This window comes from Hemitrygon akajei, chromosome 6, assembly GCF_048418815.1.
Source record: "Hemitrygon akajei chromosome 6, sHemAka1.3, whole genome shotgun sequence".
Classification (NCBI taxonomy): domain Eukaryota; kingdom Metazoa; phylum Chordata; class Chondrichthyes; order Myliobatiformes; family Dasyatidae; genus Hemitrygon; species Hemitrygon akajei.
This window is the reverse complement of record NC_133129.1, coordinates 97679455-97702151: the sequence shown is the minus strand read 5'-3', so window position 1 is coordinate 97702151 and position 22697 is coordinate 97679455. Positions and strand designations below refer to the sequence as shown.

Genomic DNA, 22697 nt, shown 5'->3' with positions numbered 1-22697 from the left:
AGACATTTAGAATAAGCACTTAAAAAGTACATGGATAGGAAAGGTTGAGGAGGATCTCCTTGAAACCTATTGAATAATGAAAAGGCCTGGATAGAATGGATGTAGAGAGGATATTCCCTACAGTGTAGGAGTCCAGAACCAGAAGACACAATCTCAGAATCCAAGGGAAACCCTTTAGAACAGAGATGAGGAGGAATTTATTTAGCCAGAGGGTGGTGAATATGGAACTCATTGTCACATGGCTGTGGAGGCCAAGTCACTGGGTATATTTAAAGTGGTGGTTGATAGGTTCTTAATTAAACAGGGTGTCAAAGATTACGGGGAGAAGGCAGGAGTATAGGGTTGAGAGGGATAATAGATCAGCCATGATGGAATGGCAGAGCAGACTCGATGGGCTAAATGGCCTAATTTGTTCATATGTCTTATGGTCTTATATATATGAGCCAAATTGCTGGAGGCAGGTAGCTGTATGACTGTCAAAAGAGTGAAGGGAAGTGGCAGCTAGTGCAGAGTTCCTCAGTGACCATTCACCTCAATAATAAGTATACCACTTTGGATACTGTCGGTGGGGGGGGGGGGGGTTGCAGGTGACTGGGTCTCTGGCGCTGTGACTCAGAAGGGAAAGGGGGGGAGAAGAGGACTACAGTAGTGATAGGGGAGTTGACAGGAGATTATGTGGACATGATAGAGACAACCAGATGGTGTGTTGCCTCCCAGGTCAGGGACGTCTTGGATCGGGTCCACAGCGTTCTGAAGGAGAGGGTGAGCAGCCAGAAGTCTTGTTACACATGGCCACCAATAACATCGGTAGGTAAAGGGAGGAGGTCCTGAAGAGAGAATTTAAGGAGTTAATTAGAAAGTTGAAAAGCAAGACTCTGGTCGTAATCTCTGGATTGCTGCTGTAGCATGCACCAGTGAGGGTAAGAATAGGATGATTTGGCAGATGAATGTGTGGCTGAGGAACTGATGCAGGGGGCAGGGTTTCAGATTTCTGGATCATTGGGATCTCCTCTGGGGAAGGAATGACCTGTACAAAAGGTTACACCTGAACCCGAGGGAGACCAATATCCTGGTGGGAAGGTTTGTAGAGTTATTTGGGAGGCTTTAAACTAATTTGGCAGGGAATGGGAACTGGAGTGATGGGGCAGTTGGTATGCAACAGAGGCAGTGTGTAGTGAAACTATCAGGATGGTTAGGCGGGTGATAGAGCAAAATTACATTCCATGGGATGAGTTGCAGTGTAATGTGGGGACAAAACTGAAAAGGGTGATGAATACAGGACTGAAGGCTTTATATTTAAATGCAAACAGTATGCATCACTGGGTCATGGCTGAAAGAAGATTATGGTTGGGAGCTTAACATCCAAGGATACACATTGTGTTGAAAGGACAGGCAGGTAGGCAAAGGGGATACGGTGGCTCTGTTGGTCAAAATTAAGTCAAATCCTTATAAGGAGGTGACGCAGGATCGGAAGATGTAGAATCATTGTGGGTAGAGTTAAAGAACTGCAAGGGTAAAGAAACCCTGATACAAGCTTCTGAACAGTAGCCTGGATGTGGGCGACAAATTACAAAGGAAGATAGAAAATGCATGTCAAGAGGTCAATGTTACAATAGGCAAGGAGAATTTCAATATGCAGGTAAATTGGGAAAAATAGGCTGGTGCTGATTTTAGATCCAAAGGAAGAGAACTTGTGGAATGCCCGAGATGGGTTTTTAGAGCAGCTTGTAGTTGAGCCCATTAGGGGATTCAACTATTCTGGACTGGATTTTGTGTTATAAACCAGATTCGATTTTGGTGCTTAAGGTAAAGGAATCCTTAGGAGAGTGATCACAATATGATAGAATTCACTCTGCAATTTGAGAGGGAGGAGCTAAAGTCAGATGTATCGGTATTACAGTGGAGTAAAGGGAATTACAGAGGCATGAGAGAGGAGCTGGCCAAAGATGATTGGAAGGGGACACTAGCAGGGATGATGGCAGAGCAGCAATGGCTGGAGATTCTGGGAGCAATTCAGAAGATGCAGGATAGATAAATCCAAAAGAAGACATATTCTAAAGGCTGGATGACACAAACATGGCTGACAAAGGAGGTCAAAGCCAACATAAAAACAACAGAGAGGGCATAAAATAGAACAAAAATGAGGGGGAAGTTAGAGGATCGGGAAGCTTTTAAAAACCAACAAAGGCAACTAAAAAAGCCGTTAGGAGGGAAAAGATAAAACATGAATGTAAGTTAGCCAATAATATCAAAGAGGACACCAATAGTTTTATCAGATATATAAAGAATAAAAGAGAGTCAAGAGTAAATATCAGACCACTGGAAAACGATTCTGGAGAGAGAATAATGGGGGACAAGGAAATGGCAGATGAACTGATTAAGTATTTTACATCAGTCTTCACTCTGGAAGACACTAGCAGTATGCGGGAACTTCAGGAGTGTCGGGAGGCAGATATGAGTGCTGTTGCTATTACCCGGGAGAAGTTGCTAGAGAAGCTGAAAGGTCTGAAGGTAGATAAATCACCTGGACTGGATGGTATATATCCCAGGATTCTGAAAGAGGTGGCTGAAAAGGTTGTGGAGGCATTAGTAATGATCTTTCAAGAATCACTAGATTCTGGAATGGTTCTGGAGGAACAGAAGACAGGAGTACAGGAGCAGGGAGGTTCTACTGCAGTTGTACAAGGCCTTGGTGAGACCGCACCTAGAGTATTATGTGCAGTTTTGGTCCCTAATCTGAGGAAAGACATTCTTGCCATAGAGGGAGTACAGAGAAGGTTCACCAGATTGATTCCTGGGATGGCAGGACTTTCATATGAAGAAAGAATGGATCGACTAGGCTTATACTCACTGGAATTTAGAAGATTGAGGGGGGATCTTATTGAAACATATAAAATTCTAAAGGGATTGGACAGGCTAGATGCAGGAAGATTGTTTCTGATATTGGGGAAGTCCAGAACGAGGGGTCACAGTTTAAGGATAAAGGGGAAGCCTTTTAGGACTGAGATGAGGAAAAACTTCTTCACACAGAGAGTGGTGAATCAGTGGAATTCTCTGCCACAGGAAACAGTTGAGGCCGGTTCATTGGCTATATTTAAGAGGAAGTTAGATATGGCCCTTGTGGTTAAAGGGATCGGGGGTATGGAGAGAAAGCAGGTACAGGGTTTTGAGTTGGATGATCAGCTATGATCATACTGAATAGTGGTGCAGGCTTGAAGGGCCGAATGGCCTACTCCTGCACCTATTTTCTATGTTTCTATGAAATTATAGGCCAGTTAGTTGGACCTCAGTGGTTGGGAAGATGTTGGAGTCAATTGTTAAGGATGAGGTTTTGCAGTACTTGGAGGTACGTGATAAAATAGGCTGTAGTCAGCATGGAAAAGCAGGGTAGACAATGAATACTCGGAGGATGTGGTGTTCTTGGATTTTCAGAGGCCTTTGACAAGGTCCTGCATTTGAGACAGCTGAGCAAGATAAAAGCCCACGGAATACAGGAAAGATCCTAGCATAGATACAGCATCGGCTGATTGGCAGGAGGCAAAGAGTGGGAATAAAGGGAGTCTTTTCTGATTGGCTGCCGGTAACTAGTGGTGTTCCACAGGGATCTGTGTTGGGATCGATTCTTTTTATGTTATATGTCAATGATTTGGATGATGGAGTTGATGGCTTTGTGGACAAATTTGCGGATGATATGAAGATAGGTGGAGGGGCTGATAGTGTTGAGGAAGCAGGAAGGCTGAAGAAGAACTTGGAATATGCATTGGGAAGCGTATGGTCATGGGAAGAAAATTCAAAGGTCTGAGGTGCAAAGGGACTTTGGGAGTCCTTGTGTGGAATTCCTTAAAGGTTAATTTGCAGGTTACGTCGGTGGTGATGAAGGCAAATGCAATGTTGGCATTCATTTCAAGAGGACTAGAATATAAAAACAAGGATGTAATGCTGAGGCTTTGTAAGGCACTGGTGAGGCCTCACTTGGAGTATTGTGAGCAGTTTTGGGCCCCTTATTGAAGAAAGAGTATGGAGGTTCACAAAAATGATTCTGGGATTGAAAGGCTTGTCATATGAGGAGTGCTTGTTGGCTCTCGGCCTGTACTCACTGGGATACAGAAGAATGGGGGAGGGGGATCTCATTGAAACTTATCAAATATTGAAAGGCCTAAACAGAAAGGATGTGGAGAGGATGTTTCCTAGGACCGAAGGGCACAAACTCAGAACAGAGGGATGTCTATTTAGAACAGAAATTAGGAGGAATTTATTTAGCCAGAGGGTGGTGAATCTGTGGAATTTGTTGCCACAAGTGGCTGTGGAGGCCAGATATTTGGGTATATTTAAGGAGGATATTGTTAGATTCATGATAAGTCAGGGAGTGAAAGGTTATGCGTAGAAGGAAGGAGATTGGGGCTGAGAGGGAAATGGATCAGCCATGAAAGAATGGCCGAGCAGACTCGATGGGCTGAATGGCCTACTTCTGCTCCTATGTCCTATTGTCTTATGGCCCCAAATACAGGCAATTTACTCAGGTAGGCATTTTGTTCAGGGTAGACAAGTAGGGTTGAAGGGCCTTATGTATGTAATATTTCAATATATTTGAGTAATATTGTAAATATATTGTTTAATTAAGCATTCTTTGTTGTTTACATAATTCATTATGGGTTATATGTAAAAGTACGGAAATGGCATACGTCATCATGCCACTACATTATAAGTGTGAGCTTCACTGAAAGTAAAAACAGGCTCCATGTTCTATGTTTTGGAGTTACAAAACATAACAGGCCTGATTCTGTGCTGAACAGCTCTATAATTCCAAGGACTGGCCATTTTGGAGAGAATTTAGGAGCTCAAGGGGCCTGAAGTCCCATAAGGTAAAGGATGGTGGGTTCCCTTACCTAAGGCCATCAGTGGAGCAAATGGTTTTTACGCTGGACTTCAAACCCAGTGACAGAGACACACACCTTTGCTATCTGTGGGCTAACTGATAAGGTAGGGCACCTCATCTTGTTTCCACATTCCTTCCTAACTTGGCTACAGCGTGTTGGGAAAACAAGGTGCATTTGGGAACATTGCAGGAGCCAGCGAAATGTTGATTGGAACGAGTTGCGGGGACAGGTGCTGCTTATGGAGAACTCCGTTAGGTAGGCCCCAGCTTCAACAGTCCCATGAAGGTAGAGTCCTTCTCCTTAGAAATGCTTGCAGAGTTACGAGGGATGACCAGTTCTATGGTGTCACCTTTCTGCAGTTGATAGATACCTTCAACAACAGAGAACAGAAGAAATGTATGGGTTAGGTCCAATCCAATTCACTCTAGTTCCCTCCTGCGGGTGCGCCAAACTTACCCAGCCTGAGGCCTAGTTTTCAGGCCATTTTGACAATGCACAAAATGCTACATGCTGAACCTTCCCGTGGGTGGGAAGCTAGCCCAGTGTTGCAGCTAGTAGACCCTCTGTCTCACAACTCCAGTGATCTAGATTCATCCTTGACCTCTAGTGCTGTATTTGTGGAGTCTGTGGATTCTCACTGTGTTTCCTTCTGCATCCCGGAGGTGTATGGGTTGGTAAGTTAATTGTGAATTGCCTCAAGTGTTTACTTGAAGACTTCCAAGAGGGCCTCAACCTTGTCATAGGGTTTGGAGACTTGTGTGCTTCAATGACCCAGAGAGCTATGTTGGCTGGAGCCAGGATCTTGTGCTTTAGCTCTTGGTAGGGTCATCAGTGCCAAACAGTCAAAGGGTAGAGGCCAGACTAAGAGTGGTCCGGGTTCAGGGGTTCAGCTCAGGGCTAACAATCCTAACTGATAAAACAAAACTGTTATGGAGACAGCAATGAAGAGACCTTCTATCCAGACAGAGATGGAGGACCTTCATTGCTGCCCTGGACGTTAGTGGCAACAATAGAGTGGGATTAGTGTAGGATACCACAATTGATTACCACAAATTGAGAGGGACGAATGGCCTGTTTACATTCTGTGTGATATACTCTATTGATTCCAGTTCGGATTTATTTATCGCACGTACAGTGAAGTGGCGTTGTGAGGTGAATAATCAACACAACGTCAGTGTGTGCTGGGGGCAGCCCACAATTGTCAACGTACATTCTGGTGCCAACATAGCGTGTCCACCACGCTCAGCAGAACAGCACAGGTAACAACAATAAGACAACAAGAAAAAGACAGCATAATAAATCCCCCTTCCCGACCACCCACCGACTCACTCACACAGAGGGGCCTCCAACCCCAGGAGGCCACCTCACCGCCAGTCCTTGGTCCCCGGTGACCCGGGCCCTTGCGACTCCTGTGCGCTTTCATTGCATCTTCTCAGCCCTTTGTAGCCAAGTTCATAAGGAATGTGGATGACTGGGTGTTTAAGAGTGTGTTTCCTAGACCTAAAACTTCAGTCGATTTAGGAAGCATATGGTTTTATACCCCTCTAATAACCACAAATAAAATGTAACATTAACGTCAGGTAGACCAAGGAATTGAATGAGGACTTTTAATGTTTTGTTTATTGGGATACAGTGTGGAAAAGGCCCTTCCAACACTTTGAGCCACGCTGCCCATCAATCCCCAGACTTTAATTCTAGTCTAATCACGGGACAATTTACAATGACGAACTAACCTACCAACCAGGACATCTTCAGACTGTGGGAGGAAACCAGAGCACCCGGAGGGAACCCACACAATCACAGGGAGAATGTACAAACTCCTCACAGGCAGCGGGAATTGAACCCGGGTCACCTGGACTGCAAAGTGCTGTGCTAACCACTATGCTACCTTGCCACCCTGCCTTCAGGAAGAGGGAGTCGAGGGAACATGCACCAGTCCTCATCGAGGGGCCAGTAGTGGGAAGGGTGAGCAGTTTCAAGTTCCTGGGTATTAGCTTCTCAGAGGATCTCTCTGGAGCCCAGCATATTGTTGCAATCACAAAGATTCGGAGTTTGAGCCGAGTTGGTATGTCACCAAAGACTCTCGCAAATGTCTACAGACGTATGGTGTAGAAGATTCTGACTGGTTGCATCGCCGTCTGGTGCGGAGGCTCCGAAGGACAGGATCACAGGAGACTGCAGAGAGTCAGCTATAACCCTCCCCAACGCCAAACACATTTTCAAAAGGTGGCACACTTCACTAGGAACCCTCACCATCCAGGACGTACCTACCCTCTTCTCGTTACTACCATCAGGGAGAAGGTACAGGAGCCTGAAGACACGCAATCACTGTTTTAGGAACAGCTTCTTCCCCTCCGATTGCAACCCCCTGTCCCATTCTCCTTCCCTCTGTCCTATTGTCCACTCTCCTCTCCTATCAGATTCCTTCTTCTCCAGCCCTTTACCATTCCCACTGACCTGGCTTCACCCCCCCCCCCCCCACCTTCCAGCTAGCCCCCTTCCCTCTCCCTACCCCCCACCTTTTTATTCTGGCATCTTCCTTCTCAGTCCTGATGAGGAGTTTCGGCCCGAAATGTCAGCAGCTTATTATTTTCCGCAGATGCTGCCTGACCTGCTGAGCTCCTCCAGCAATTTTGTGTGCGTTGCTCCGGATTTCCAGCATCCAATGATTTTCTCGTGTTTCTTATCGTAACTTATAGTTCTTTTGGTGTATTGCTTAGTATTACTGCAGTAAAACAGCAAATTTCATGGTGCACAGGAAACTCATCTATGGAGAGGAATAAAAACCTCTTTATTCTGGCTTCTTCACCTTTCTCTTCAATCCTGAGGAAGGGTCTCATCCTGAAATGTCAGCTCTTTATTCCTCTGCCCGACCTGCCGAGTTCCGCCAGCACTTTGTGGCGCTGAACCGGACTCTGATTCTGATAATAGGTCAAGCAGGAACTGTACGTATCACGAGGGAATCTGGCCACAAAGCGAGCAGAGAGTGGGCAGAGTGTGTTTACAAGGATGTTGCCAGGGCTGCTGCGTTATTGTTTCAAGTAGAAACTGGTCCAGGCTTGTGCTGTTTGATTTGGAACACTCAGGAGATTGAATCAAGATGTGTAAAGTTATGGGAAGCTCAGTTTACGCGAACAGGATGGATCTATTTCCTTTGGCCGAGTGGACAATAACCAGAGAAGCCTGGAAGCCATTGGTAGCCATCCAGAAGGTGGGTGGGAGTTTGGAATTCGATGCCTGAGAGGAAGGAGGAGGCGCAAGCCCTTGGTACATTTAAAAATACCTGGATGATAGATCTGTGACCAAAGGTGGGGGAGCAGAGTTTAGTACAGACCTCAAAGTGCAAAGTTCAAAGTAAGTTTATCATCAAAGTTTTGTTTTCTGTTTTCTGCCAGGCAGAATTAAGTTTATCGTTACTGATGGATGTCATGAAATTTGCAGTTATGCAGCAACTGTATATTGCAATACATCAGAAAACTATTCATTGCAATAAGAAATATATATTAAAAATTTTAATTACATAAGTAGTGCAAAAAGAGATCAAAGACAGTGAGGAAGTGTTCATGGGTTCATTGTCCATTGAGGAATCAGATGGCAGAGGGGAAAAAGCTGTTCCTGAAACATTGAGAGAGTCCTGTACCTTCTCCCCAATGGCAGTAACAAGAAGAGGGCGTATCCTGGGCAATGGGGGACCTTAGTGACGGATGCCACCTTTTTGAGGCGTTGCCTTTTGAAGATGTTCTCGGTGCTGGTGAAGCTAGAGCCAGCGATGGAGCTGGCTGAGTTTGCAACCCTCTGCAGTTTTTTCCGATCCTGTGTAGTGCCCCAGACGGTGACGCAGCCTGTAGAATGCTCTCCAAGGTACATCTGTAGAAATCTGCTGGAGTCTTTGGTCATACCAAATCTCCTCAAACTCTGAAATATAGCCACTGATTTGTCTTCTCCGTAGTGGCATCGATAAGTTGGGCCCAGGATAGAGTTTCAGAGATACGGGCACCCAGCATTCACAGCGGAACAAAGAAATACAATAGAATCCATGAAAAACTACACACAAACAACCAACGTGCAAAAGAAGGCAAACTTCAAATAACAAAATATATAGATTAAACAATCAAATAAATAAAGAAATCATACTGAGAAGATGAGTTGTAGAGACCTTGAAAATAAGCCCATAGCTTGTGGAATCAGTTTGGTGCTGAGATGAGTGAAGTTATCCACGTTGGTTCAGGAGTCTGGAGGTTCCTGAGCCTGGTGGTGTGGGATCTAAGGTCTTTAAGGATGAGGATGCATGAGCCATAGGTTAGGGGTGAAAGGTGGAACCTGAGAGGGAACTCCTTCACTCAGAGGATGTGTGGATGCAGGTTCGATTGCAACATTTAAGAGAAGTACGTTGATGGGAGGGGTCTGATTCAGATGGGACTAGCCAGAATTACAGATCAGCAGGGACCTGTTTCTGTGCTGTAGTGCTCTGTAGCTCGATAGCCCTAATAACATCTTCAGTGCAGATAATTCCTCCTGAGTCTACGTGACCTTAGTTTGAACACAACGTCGGAAGCTTCTGAATCATCGAAAGTTTTATCAGAACAATAGCACCAGACAAAATCTTTGCTGGATGTAGCTGCATTGTGATTAACCCTTTGTTAACTAGGGAGCAAATCTGCTCCACCGCTCAGTGATGAAGTGATCTATATGGCCGGTGTGCAAAACAATTATTTCCGCTGCACCTAAGTCATCATCGTCATCATTGTGTGCCATGTCACATGACGTGGGTGATCACGGTTTTAATCTGCCTGTGGTCAAGACCCCTTCACGCTGTTGCTCTTACTTTTTCTCTATCCATGATCATGGTTGTTCTTGGCAAATGTTTCCACAGAAAAATGGTTTGCCGTTGCTTTCTTCTGGGCAGTGTCTTTACAAGACGGGTGACCCCAACCGTTATCAATACTCTACAGAGATTGTCTGCCTGGTGTCAGTGGTCGCATAACCAGGACTTGTGATCTGCACCGGCTGCTCGTACGACCATCCGCCACCTTCTTTCTTCACGTGACCCTGATCGGTGGGGGGCAGGGTTCTAAGCAGGTGCCCAAGGGTGACCTGCAGGCTAGCAGAGGGAAGGAGTGCCTTACACCTCCTTTGGTAGAGACGCATCTCCAGCCCAATTTCCAAATCTAATGTTATACCAGAACAGACCTCAAATGTACCTAATCCACTTTTTTACTAATGATACAAAGTGGGTTGAGACAGTGAGCGGGAAGGGGTACAGAAGCTCAGGATTCAAGATTCAAGACTGTTTAATGTCATTTCCAGTGTAAAGGAGAACAAAATAACTGTTACTTTGGATACGATGCAGCACAAAGAAAACACAGTAAGATGGAGAGCACAGTAAATATGTTTTATGGTGTATATGGGGTACGAGGTGTCTAGGGAGGGGTAGGGGCTCGTTGTGGGACAGCTCACTCACCTGTAGCTGTTTGCATTGGCAGCGGCCACATCCTGGTACACTGCGGGCTAAACCAAGTGAGGGTAGCCGGCTGGCCTCGGACCCCGGTGAGACAGGGGCATGTTTGTCCTGGCATGCCAAGTCAGCGCTGGCGGACTGGGTGGATGAGATCTGAAGCCTGGAAGGCGGTTTTTGCAACGCTCTGTGGAGAGGGGAAGGGCACGTCAAGGCACAGAAGCCTTGCATCCAGGGAAGACCCCAGTTGGTGACTGCTCGTACCACTGGACCCGGGCTTCCGAGGTCGAGAGAGTGGAGTTGCCCCAGAGCAGCGGCTTTTCCACTTCACAAACTCTCCCGCACAGGTTCCTGTCATCATCGGATGCTAAAGTCAACCGCCGCACATAGACTGATTCAATGTACATGAAGTGACTCTAGGCACTGGAGTGTCTGTACACAAGGTAACCGACAGGAAATGATAAAGTAGTGGTGGTGGTGGGGGGGGGGGGGGTTGGTTAGTGAGTGGAGGTGGTGACTGGCAAAGGAACAGTTTCTGAGTTTGGCGGTCTCGGTGTGGATGCTGCGTGGCCTCCCCGCTGGGTGGGAGGGAGACAAACCGTCCATGAGCAGGATGGGCAGGATCCTTTAAGATATTGCTGGACTTTTCCTGAGGCTAGGGAAGGACATACGCAGGGTAATCACATGGAAACCAAGCTGTGAGAAAGCTAAAGGTCGCCCGCCTAGGGAGGAGGACCAGAGAAATGGAAACGTTTTAAAATGATATCAAATATTGTGTGTTTGTGTACAAGGGGAGCCGTGCTCACTGGTTCAGAAAAGGCTGAAGCTATTGCTGTAGGGGTGTCAGCCAGTCAAAGTGGTGCGCTGGCCTTTAGCGTGGGGTCAGGAGCACCAGGAGAGCCAAGACTTGCAGAGATTGTAGTCCTGATGAAGGGTCTCGGCCCGAAACGTCGACAGCGCTTCTCCTTATAGATGCTGCCTGGCCTGCTGTGTTCCACCAGCATTTTGTGTGTGTTATTTGAGATTGTAGTCATACTTTGGTCCCTGAGTTTGAAGGGCAGGGTAAACAGGAACAAGCCGAGAGAGCTGATCAACCAAGAAGTGTCCCATACTGGCAGCGCTAGCAATCCAGCACCTGGATTGGGAGAGTTAAGTCACTATCACCATTGAGTATTGAATCCAGGGGTCGGAGGTCTGTTCCAGTCTGGAGACGGAGACTGGAGGTCAAAGTCCCGTGATCGGTGAGTCCTAGGGACGATAGCTGGAGGGCGAAGTCCAGAGGTCGAAACCGGAAGGTCAAAGCCCCTGGGTCAGTGTGTCCAGAGGTCGGAGTCCTGATGCCTGCGAGTCCAGCTGGGGGGGGTGACTGGTGGTTGGAGGCCTGTCTGTGTGTGGGTGTTGTTGCTTACATTGTTCTGCTGAATAATGTGGGCATGTCGTGTTGGCTGTGGAATGTGTGGCAATGCTTGTGGGCTGTCCCCCAGCTCATCCATTGGTCGTCAACACAAATGACACATTTCACTGTATGTGTCAGCATAAATAAACAGATAAATAAATATTGGTTTGGAGTCAAGGTGTGGTAGATTCACCTCAGTGACTATGCGTACGGTGAGCTCGCACGTAGGAAATGGGAGGCGATTGTGTTGAGACATGCCGAATTCTGAGGGCTCGAGAGGGGAAGATGCCAGGGTCTGGTGACCCTGTGTGGAGACTCTACAACCGAGACACTGGACGAGGAGGAAATCCTTTCAATGGGGATGTGTGAATCTCTGCCCTTCTGTAGCCCAGCTCACTGTACTCTAGATGGAGTCCTTTCCAGGAAACAGGAAGAAGACAGACTGAATCATAGAGTAAGAAGAGCCCTACAGTACAGAGAAAGGCCCTTCAGCCCATCTAGTCCATGCCATTCTGCCTAGTTCCATTTACCTGCACCTCCATAGCCCTCCCATCCATGTACCTATCCAAACTTCTCTTCAATGTCATAATTGAACCTGCGCCCATCACTTCCAGTGGCAGCTCGTTCCACGCTCTGAGTGAAGAGGATCCGCCTCAGGTTCCCTTTAGATATTTCACCTTTCACCTTAAACCTATGATCTCTAGTTTGACTCTCACCCAACCTTAGTGAAAAAAAGCTTGCTCTTACCCTGTCCATATCCCTTATAATCTTATATACCTTCATCAAATCCCCCTTCCATCTCCTCCCCTCCAGGGAATAAAGTCCTAACCTATTCAACATTTCCCTGAAGTCCTTGTAAATTTCTTATAACTTTTCTCTTTCCTGTGGGTAGGTGACCAGGATTGCACACAATATTCCAAGTTTGGTCTCGCCAATGTCTTATACACTCTAAAGAACACCCCCTCTCCTGTACGCAAGTGATGAAGACCAATGGTCTTTGTGACCCTAACTACCTGAGATGCCACTTTCAAGGAATAATGGATCCTCTGATCCACTACATTCCTCACGATGGTCTCAGTGAACGGTGGGGGGAAAAGATGGCGGCACGACGCAGTCTACAGCGGCCACTCTGGAGTTGATATCTGATATTTGTCAAGACGGGTGCCATGCAGAATCCTAATCTGATGAAAAACAGATGTGGGAGCACGGAGAAACATCTGGAAATCTCCAGGAAGGCCTTCTTCATTGCTACTGCTGTTGTGAGCTCCGGGTCTCTGCTGAGAAGAACAGGACCCCAGTCCTCGGGGTCGCGTTGCCGGTGGCCGTCGGTGGGGGCGCCGTAGTGCGCTCGACAGAGGATGGTACTCAGAGAGGCTGTGCCGGAGGGGATGGTCGGAGGCTTGGAGGTTCGACGGACTCGGAGTCTGCTGCGGTTGGGGCGCTTTCACTGTGTGCTGTGTCTGCGAGGCTGAGCCATGGAAGTCCATAGCGGGGGTATTCCCTTCTGCCGCTGGCGTGGGATGATGAGTCTATCGGGACCCTGAGGACTTGTGGAAACTGTGTGGTGGTTTCTTTCGAACTTATAGTCTTTTAACATCTTTGGGCTATTTTTACTGAGCCCTTAGACAGTTTTTTATTAGTTATGGTATTGTCTGCACTGTTGTAAATATATGTTAACTATAACTAAATGTAAATATATGGTTTTGTGTAGATCTTGTAGCTTTAGTTTTTGGTTTGTTGGGTGGTAGAGTTGGTCTCCTGACTTGATGTGTCTGGGTAGTCTTGTTTTGTCTGGTGGATTTGGAGATCCTTTCCGGGGAACGCGCTAAGACGGGTAGCGCAATATTAATACGCAGCAGCCTCTCCGGACTCTGGATTGGGGATTGCCAAATGTTATGTGGATTTTCTGGTGCAGTCTGTTTTGTCATATGCTTTTGTGATATCATTCTGGAGGAACGTTGTCTCAGTTTTTAACTGTGTTGCACTTGTGCTTTCTAAATGACAATAAACTGAAACTGAACTGAACTGAATTTTGAGAGATAGTCCAACTGATTCGGGCTCCAGACCATAGCTGGTCTGGTCAGACATTCAGTAGACGTGAAGCGAGGACAACTTACCTGCACTGTAGCAGGTAGCAAAGGGGTGTTCCTTTGGCATGTTACAGGTACACCTGAGAAGGTTTTCCTCCCCTGTGTGGCTCCCCGGCACTCTCCTCTTGACAATATGTCCCATGACAAATGTCTGATCCTCATACAGAACCTGGTCGGAGAGGTAAAGTGTTTAAAATAGCATTCATCACAGAGCTCTCAATTCCCTTGTCCCCGCGAAGGAGGGCTAGGCAGAGAAATGAACCCACAGCCCCTCACCATCTCCACCACCCAGATTCCCAACGATTCCCACCAGCCTGGCCTGCAGAATGTATCCCCAACTCTGTGCCGGTTCTGGCAGGCTTACGACAATGGCACACAAAAGGTGGCCAAACATCACATTATGGCTGTGGGTGTTCTTTGGTCAGAATCCAGTGTGTACCAACCAAACTCTGAAAATTACTGTTTCCTGTTCACGACGACATGTGGCAAGCCTGGATCTGAAATCTGCAAATTACAGGAGGTGCCCCTCCCAGAGTGTGGCACACATTCAGTGCTGTCCCTCTGACAGTCAGACACTCCCTCAGTACTGTCCCCTCTGACAGTGTGACACTCCCTCAGTACTGTCCCTCTGACAGTGTGACACTCCCTCAGTACTGTGCCTCTGACAGTCAGACAATCCCTCAGTACTGTCCCTCTGAGAGTAAGACACTCCCTCAGTACTGTCCCTCTGACAGTCAGACACTCCCTCAGTACTGTCCCTCTGAGAGTAAGACACTCCCTCAGTACTGTCCCTCTGACAGTCAGACACTCCCTCAGTACTGTCCCTCTGACAGTCAGACACTCCCTCAGTACTGTCCCCTCGGACAGTCAGACACTTCCTCAGTACGGTCCCTCTGACAGTCAGATACTTCCTCAAGTACTGTCCCTCTGACAGTGAGACACTCCTTCAGTACTGTCCCTCTGACAGTGTGACACTCCCTCAGTACTGCCCCTCTGACAGTGTGACACTCCCTCAGTACTGTCCCTCTGACAGTGAGACACTCACTCAGTACTGTCCCTCTGACAGTGAGACACTCCCTCAGTACTGTCCCTCTGACAGTGAGACCCTCCCTCAGTACTGTCCCCTCTAATGTGTGACACTCCCTCAGTACTGTCCCTCTGACAGTGCGACACACCCCTCAGTACTGTCCCTCTAACAGTCAGACACTCCCTCAGTACTGTCCCCTCTGACAGTGTGACACTCCCTCAGTACTGTACCTCTGACAGTGTGACATTCCCTCAGTATTGTCCCTCTAATGTGTGACACTCCCTCAGTACTGTCCCTCTGACAGTGTGACACTCCCTCAGTACTGTCCCTCTAACAGTGTGGACACTCCCTCAGATACTGTCCTTCTGACAGTGTGACACTCCCTCAGTACTGTCCCTCTGACAGTGTGACACTCCCTCAGTACTGTCCCTCTGACAGTCAGACACTCCCTCAGTACTGTCCCTCTGAGAGTAAGACACTCCCTCAGTACTGTCCCTCTGACAGTCAGACACTCCCTCAGTACTGTCCCCTCTGACAGTCAGACACTCCCTCAGTACTGTCCCTCGGACAGTCAGACACTTTCCTCAGTACGGTCCCTCTGACAGTCAGATACTTCCTCAGTACTGTCCCTCTGACAGTGAGAAAACTCCTTCAGTACTGTCCCTCTGACAGTGTGACACTCCCTCAGTACTGCCCCTCTGACAGTGTGACACTCCCTCGAGTACTGTCCCTCTGACAGTGAGACACTCACTCAGTACTGTCCCTCTGACAGTGAGACACTCCCCTCAGTACTGTCCCTCTGACAGTGAGACCCTCCCTCAGTACAGTCTCTCTGACAGTAAGACACTCCCTCAGTACTCTCCCTCTGACAGTGTGACACTCCCTCAGTACTGTCCCTCTAATGTGTGACACTCCCTCAGTACTGTCCCTCTGACAGTGTGACACTCCCTCAGTACTGTCCCTCTAACAGTCAGACACTCCCTCAGTACTGTCCCTCTGACAGTGTGACACTCCCTCAGTACTGTACCTCTGACAGTGTGACATTCCCTCAGTATTGTCCCTCTAATGTGTGACACTCCCTCAGTACTGTCCCTCTGACAGTGTGACACTACCCTCAGTACTGTCCCTCTAACAGTGTGACACTCCCTCAGTACTGTCCTTCTGACAGTGTGACACTCCCTCAGTACTGTCCATCTGACAGTGTGAAACTCCGTCAGTACTGACCCACTGACAAAACGACACTCGCTCAGTACTGTCCATCTGACAGTGAGACACTCCCTCAGTACTGTCACTCTGACAGTCAGACACTGTCTCAGTACTGTCCCTCTGACATGGAGACACTCCCTCAGTACCGTCCCTCTGACACGGAGACACTCCCTCGGTACTGTCCCTCTGACTCTGTGACACTCCCTCAGTACTGTCCTTCTGACTGTGAGACACTCCCTCGGTACTGTCCCTCTGACAGTGTGACATTCCCTTGGTACTGTCCTTCTGACTGTGAGACACTCCCTCAGAACTGTCCCTCTGACAGTGTGACACTCCCTCAGTACTGTCCCTCTGACAGTGAGACACTCCCTCAGTACAGTCCATCTGACAGTGTGACACTCACTCAGTACTGTCCCTCTGACAGTGTGACACTCCCTCAGTACTGTCCCTCTGACAGTAAGACACTCCCTCAGTACTGTCCATCTGAAAGTGTGACACTCCCTCAGTACTGTCCCTCTGACAGTGTGACACTCCCTCAGTACTGTCCCTCTGACAGTCAGACACTCCCTCAGTACTGTCCCTCTGACAGTGAGACACTCCTTCAGTACTGTCCCTCTGACAGTAAGACAATCCCTCAGTACTGTCCCTCTGACAGTGTGACACTCCCTCAGTACTGTCCCTCTGACAGTGAGACACTCCCTCAGTACTGTCCCTCTGACAGTGAGACCCTCGCTCAGTACTGTCTCTCTGACAGTAAGACACTCCCTCAGTACTCTCCCTCTGACAGTGTGACACTCCCTCAGTACTGTCCCTCTAATGTGTGACATTCCCTCAGTACTGTCCCTCTGACAGTGCGACACTCCCTCAGTAGTGTCCCTCTGACTGTGTGACACTCCCTCAGTACTGTCCTTCTGACAGTGTGACACTCCCTCAGTAATGTCCCTCTGAAAGCTAGACACTCCCTCAGTACTGTACCTCTGACAGTGTGACCCTCCCCAAGTACTGTACCTCTGACAGTCAGACACTCTCTCAGTACTGTCCCACTGACAGTGTGACACTCCCTCAGTACTGTCCATCTGACAGTGTGACACTCCCTCAGTACTGTCCCTCTGACAGTCAGACACTGCCTCAGTACTGTCCCTCTGACATGGAGACACTCCCTCTGTACTGTCCCTCTGACACGGAGACACTCCCGCGGTACTGTCCCTCTGACTGTGTGACACTGCCTCAGTACTGTCCCTCTGACAGTCAGACAGTCCCTCAGTACTGTCCCTCTGACAGAGAGACACTCCTTCAGTACTGTCCCTCTGACAGTGTGACACTCCCTCAGTACTGTCCATCTGACAGTGTGACACTCCCTCAGTACTGTCTTTCTGACAGTGTGCCCCTCCCTCACTACTGTCCGTCCGACAGTGAAACACTCCCTCAGTACTGTCCCTATGACAGTGTGACACTGTCTCAGTACTGTTCATCTGACAGTGAGACACTCCCTCAGTACTGTCCATCTGACAGTGTGACACTCCCTCAGTACTGTCCCTCTGACAGTGTGACACTCCGTCAGAACTGTGCATCTGACAGTGTGACACTCCCTCGGTACTGTCCCTCTGACAGTGTGACACTCCCTCAGTACTGTCCCCTCTGACAGTCAGACACTCCCTCTGTACTGTCCCTCTGACACGGAGACACTCCCGCGGTACTGTCCCTCTGACTGTGTGACACTGCCTCAGTACTGTCCCTCTGACAGTCAGACAGTCCCTCAGTACTGTCCCTCTGACAGAAGACACTCCTTCAGTACTGTCCCTCTGACAGTGTGACACTCCCTCAGTACTGTCCATCTGACAGTGTGACACTCCCTCAGTACTGTCTTTCTGACAGTGTGCCCCTCCCTCACTACTGTCCGTCCGACAGTGAAACACTCCCTCAGTACTGTCCCTATGACAGTGTGACACTGTCTCAGTACTGTTCATCTGACAGTGAGACACTCCCTCAGTACTGTCCATCTGACAGTGTGACACTACCCTCAGTACTGTCCCTCTGACAGTGTGACACTCCGTCAGAACTGTGCATCTGACAGTGTGACACTCCCTCGGTACTGTCCCTCTGACAGTGTGACACTCCCTCAGTACTGTCCCTCTGACTGTGAGTCACACCCTCAGTACTGTCCCCTCTGACTGTGATTCAGTCCCTCAGTACTGTCCCTCTGACTGTGAGACACTCCCTCAGTAATGTCCCTCTGAAAGCTAGACACTCCCTCAGTACTGTACCTCTGACAGTGTGACCCTCCCCCAAGTACTGTACCTCTGACAGTCAGACACTCCCTCAGTACTGTCCCACTGACAGTGTGACACTCTCTCAGTACTGTCACTCTGACAGTCAGACACTCCCGCGGTACTGTCCCTCTGACTGTGTGACAGTGCCTCAGTAATGTCCCTCTGAGAGAGAGACACTCCTTCAGTACTGTCACTCTGACAGTGTGACACTCCCTCAGTACTGGCCATCTGACAGTGTGACATTCCCTTGGTACTGTCCTTCTGACTGTGAGGACACTCCCTCAGTACTGTCCCTCTGACAGTGTGACACTACCTCAGTACTGTCCCTCTGACAGTCAGACACTCCCTCAGTACTGTCCCTCTGACAGTGTGACACTCCCTCAGTACTGGCCATCTGACAGTGAGACACTTCCACAGTACTGTCCCTCAGACAGTGTGACACACCCTCAGTACTGTCCCTCTGACAGTGTGACACTCCCTCAGTACTGTGCCTCTGACAGGGAGACACTCCCTCAGTACTGTCGCTCTGACAGTCAGACACTCCCTCAGTACTGTCCCTCTGACACGGAGACACTCCCGCGGTTCTGTCCCTCTGACTGTGTGACACTGCCTCAGTCCTGTCCCTCTGACAGTCAGACAGTCCCTCAGTACTGTCCCTCTGACAGAGAGACACTCCTTCAGTACTGTCCCTCTGACAGTGTGACACTCCCTCAGTACTGTCCATCTGACAGTGTGACACTCCCTCAGTTCTGTCCATCTGACAGTTGGACACTCCCTCAGTACTGTCCCTCTGACAGTGTGACACTCCCTCAGTACTGTCCCTCTGACAGTGTGACACTCCCTCAGTACTGTCCATCTGACAGTGAGACACTCCCTCAGTACTGTCCCTCTGACAGTGTGACACTCCCTCAGTACTGTCCATCTGACAGTGTGACACTCCCTCAGTACTGTGCATCTGACAGTGTGACACTCCCTCAGTACTGTGCCTCTGACAGGGAGACACTCCCTCAGTACTGTCCCTCTGACACGGAGACACTCCCGCGGTACTGTCCCTCTGACTGTGTGACACTGCCTCAGTACTGTCCCTCTGACAGTCAGACCACTCCCTCAGTACTGTCCCTCTGACACGGAGACACTCCCCGCGGTACTGTCCCTCTGACTGTGTGACACTGCCTCAGTACTGACCCTCTGACAGTCAGACAGTGCCTCAGTACTGTCCTTCTGACAGTCAGACAGTCCCTCAGTACTGTCCCCTCTGACAGAGAGACACTCCTTCAGTACTGTCCATCTGACAGTGTGACACTCCCTCAGTACTGTCTTTCTGACAGTGTGCCCCCTCCCTCACTACTGTCCGTCTGACAGTGAGACACTCCCTCAGTACTGTCCCTATGACAGTGTGACACTGTCTCAGGACTGACATTCTGACAGTGAGACACTCCCTCAGTACTGTCCATCTGACAGTGTGACACTCCCTCAGTACTGTCCCTCTGACAGTGTGACACTCCGTCAGTACTGTGCATCTGACAGTGTGACACTCCCTCAGTACTGTCCCTCTGACAGTGTGACACACCCTCAGTACTGTCCCTCTGACTGTGAGTCACTCCCTCAGTACTGTCCCTCTGACAGTGAGTCACTCACTCAGTACGGTCCCTAGAACAGCTAGTCACTCCCTCAGTACTGTCCCTCTGACTGTGAGTCACTCCCCTCAGTACTGTCCCTCTGACTGTGAGACACTCCCTCAGTAATGTCCCTCTGAAAGCTAGACACTCCCTCAGTATTGTACCTCTGACAGTGTGACCTCCCGAAGTACTGTACCTCTGACAGTCAGACACACCCTCGGTACTGTCCCTCTGACACGGAGACACTCCCGCGGTACTGTCCCTCTGACTGTGTGACACTGCCTCAATCCTGTCCCTCTGACAGTCAGACAGTCACTCAGTACTGTCCCTCTGACAGTCAGACAGTCCCCTCAGTACTGTCCCTCTGACAGAGAGATACTCCTTCAGTACTGTCCCTCTGACAGTGTGACACTCCCTCAGTACTGTCCATCTGACAGTGTGACACTCCCTCAGTACTGTCCCTCTGACAGTGTGACACTCCCTCAGTTCTGTCCATCTGACAGTGTGACACTCCCTCAGTACTGTCCCTCTGACAGTGTGACACTCCCTCAGTACTGTCCCTCTGACAGTGTGACACTCCCTCAGTACTGTCCCATCTGACAGTGAGACACTTCCTCAGTACTGTCCCTCTGACAGTGTGACACACCCACAGTACTGTCCGTCTGACAGTGTGACACTCCCCCTCAGTACTGTCCCTCTGACAGTGTGACACTCCCTCAGTACTGTGCCTCTGACAGGGAGACACTCCCTCAGTACTGTCCCTCTGACAGTCAGACACTCCCTCAGTACTGTCCCTCTGTCACGGAGACACTCCCGCGGTTCTGTCCCTCTGACTGTGTGACACTGCCTCAGTACTGTCCCTCTGACAGTCAGACAGTCCCTCAGTACTGTCCCTCTGACAGTCAGACAGTCCCTCAGTACTGTCCCTCTGACAGAGAGAGACTCCTTCAGTACTGTCCCTCTGACAGTGTGACACTCCGTCAGTACTGTCCATCTGACAGTGTGACACTCCCTCAGTACTGTCTTTCTGACAGTGTGCCCCTCCCTCACTACTGTCCGTCTGACAGTGAGACACTCCCTCAGTACTGTCCCTATGACAGTGTGACACTGTCTCAGTACTGTCATTCTGACAGTGAGACACTCCCTCAGTACTGTCCATCTGACAGTGAGACATTCCCTCAGTACTGTCCATCTGACAGTGTGACACTCCCTCAGTACTGTCCCTCTGACAGTGTGACACTCCGTCAGTACTGTGCATCTGACAGTGTGACACTCCCTCAGTACTGTCCCTCTGACAGTGTGACACTCCCTCAGTACTGTCCCTCTGACTGTGAGTCACTCCCTCAGTACTGTCCCTCTGACAGTGAGTCACTCACTCAGTACGGTCCCTAGAAACAGCTAGACACTCCCTCAGTACTTTCCCTCTGACTGTGAGTCACACCCTCAGTACTGTCCCTCTGACTGTGATTCACTCCCTCAGTACTGTCCCTCTGACTGTGAGACACTCCTCCGTAATGTCCCTCTGAAAGCTAGACACTCCCTCAGTACTGTCCCTCTGACAGTGAGTCACTCACTCAGTACGGTCCCTAGAACAGCTGGTCACTCCCTCAGTACTGTCCCTCTGACTGTGAGTCACACCCTCAGTACTGTCCCTCTGACTGTGATTCACTCCCTCAGTGCTGTCCCTCTGACTGTGTGACACTCCCTCAGTAATGTCCCTCTGAAAGCTAGACACTCCCTCAGTACTGTACCTCTGACAGTGTGACCCTCCCCAAGTACTGTCACTCTGACAGTCAGACACTCCCGCGGTACTGTCCCTCTGAATGTGTGACAGTGCCTCAGTAATGTCCCTCTGACAGTGAGACACTCCCTCAGTACAGTCCATCTGACAGTGTGACACTCACTCAGTACTGTCCCTCTGACAGTGTGACACTCCCTCAGTACTGTCCCTCTGACAGTAAGACACTCCCTCAGTACTGTCCATCTGAAAGTGTGACACTCCCTCAGTACTGTCCCTCTGACAGTGTGACACTCCCTCAGTACTGTCCCTCTGACAGTCAGACACTCCCTCAGTACTGTCCCTCTGACAGTGAGACACTCCTTCAGTACTGTCCCTCTGACAGTAAGACAATCCCTCAGTACTGTCCCTCTGACAGTGTGACACTCCCTCAGTACTGTCCCTCTGACAGTGAGACACTCCCTCAGTACTGTCCCTCTGACAGTGAGACCCTCGCTCAGTACTGTCTCTCTGACAGTAAGACACTCCCTCAGTACTCTCCCTCTGACAGTGTGACACTCCCTCAGTACTGTCCCTCTAATGTGTGACATTCCCTCAGTACTGTCCCTCTGACAGTGCGACACTCCCTCAGTAGTGTCCCTCTGACTGTGTGACACTCCCTCAGTACTGTCCTTCTGACAGTGTGACACTCCCTCAGTAATGTCCCTCTGAAAGCTAGACACTCCCTCAGTACTGTACCTCTGACAGTGTGACCCTCCCCAAGTACTGTACCTCTGACAGTCAGACACTCTCTCAGTACTGTCCCACTGACAGTGTGACACTCCCTCAGTACTGTCCATCTGACAGTGTGACACTCCCTCAGTACTGTCCCTCTGACAGTCAGACACTGCCTCAGTACTGTCCCTCTGACATGGAGACACTCCCTCTGTACTGTCCCTCTGACACGGAGACACTCCCGCGGTACTGTCCCTCTGACTGTGTGACACTGCCTCAGTACTGTCCCTCTGACAGTCAGACAG

At 49.2% G+C, this 22697-nt stretch overlaps 1 protein-coding gene across 1 annotated transcript in view; it reads right to left on the bottom strand.

The window, feature by feature from the left end:
- Window positions 1-4597: 4597 nt before the first annotated feature.
- The window catches only part of LOC140729816 (tumor necrosis factor ligand superfamily member 13B-like), a 137206-nt gene continuing 119106 nt past the window's right edge, over window positions 4598-22697 (bottom strand). The window contains exons 5-6 of the mRNA XM_073050028.1: window positions 13846-13987; window positions 4598-5247 (exon numbers count right to left, since the gene is read on the bottom strand). Coding sequence (XP_072906129.1) covers window positions 5129-5247; window positions 13846-13987 — 261 coding nt within the window. The 3' untranslated portion in view covers window positions 4598-5128. The remainder of the gene's footprint in view (window positions 5248-13845; window positions 13988-22697) is intronic.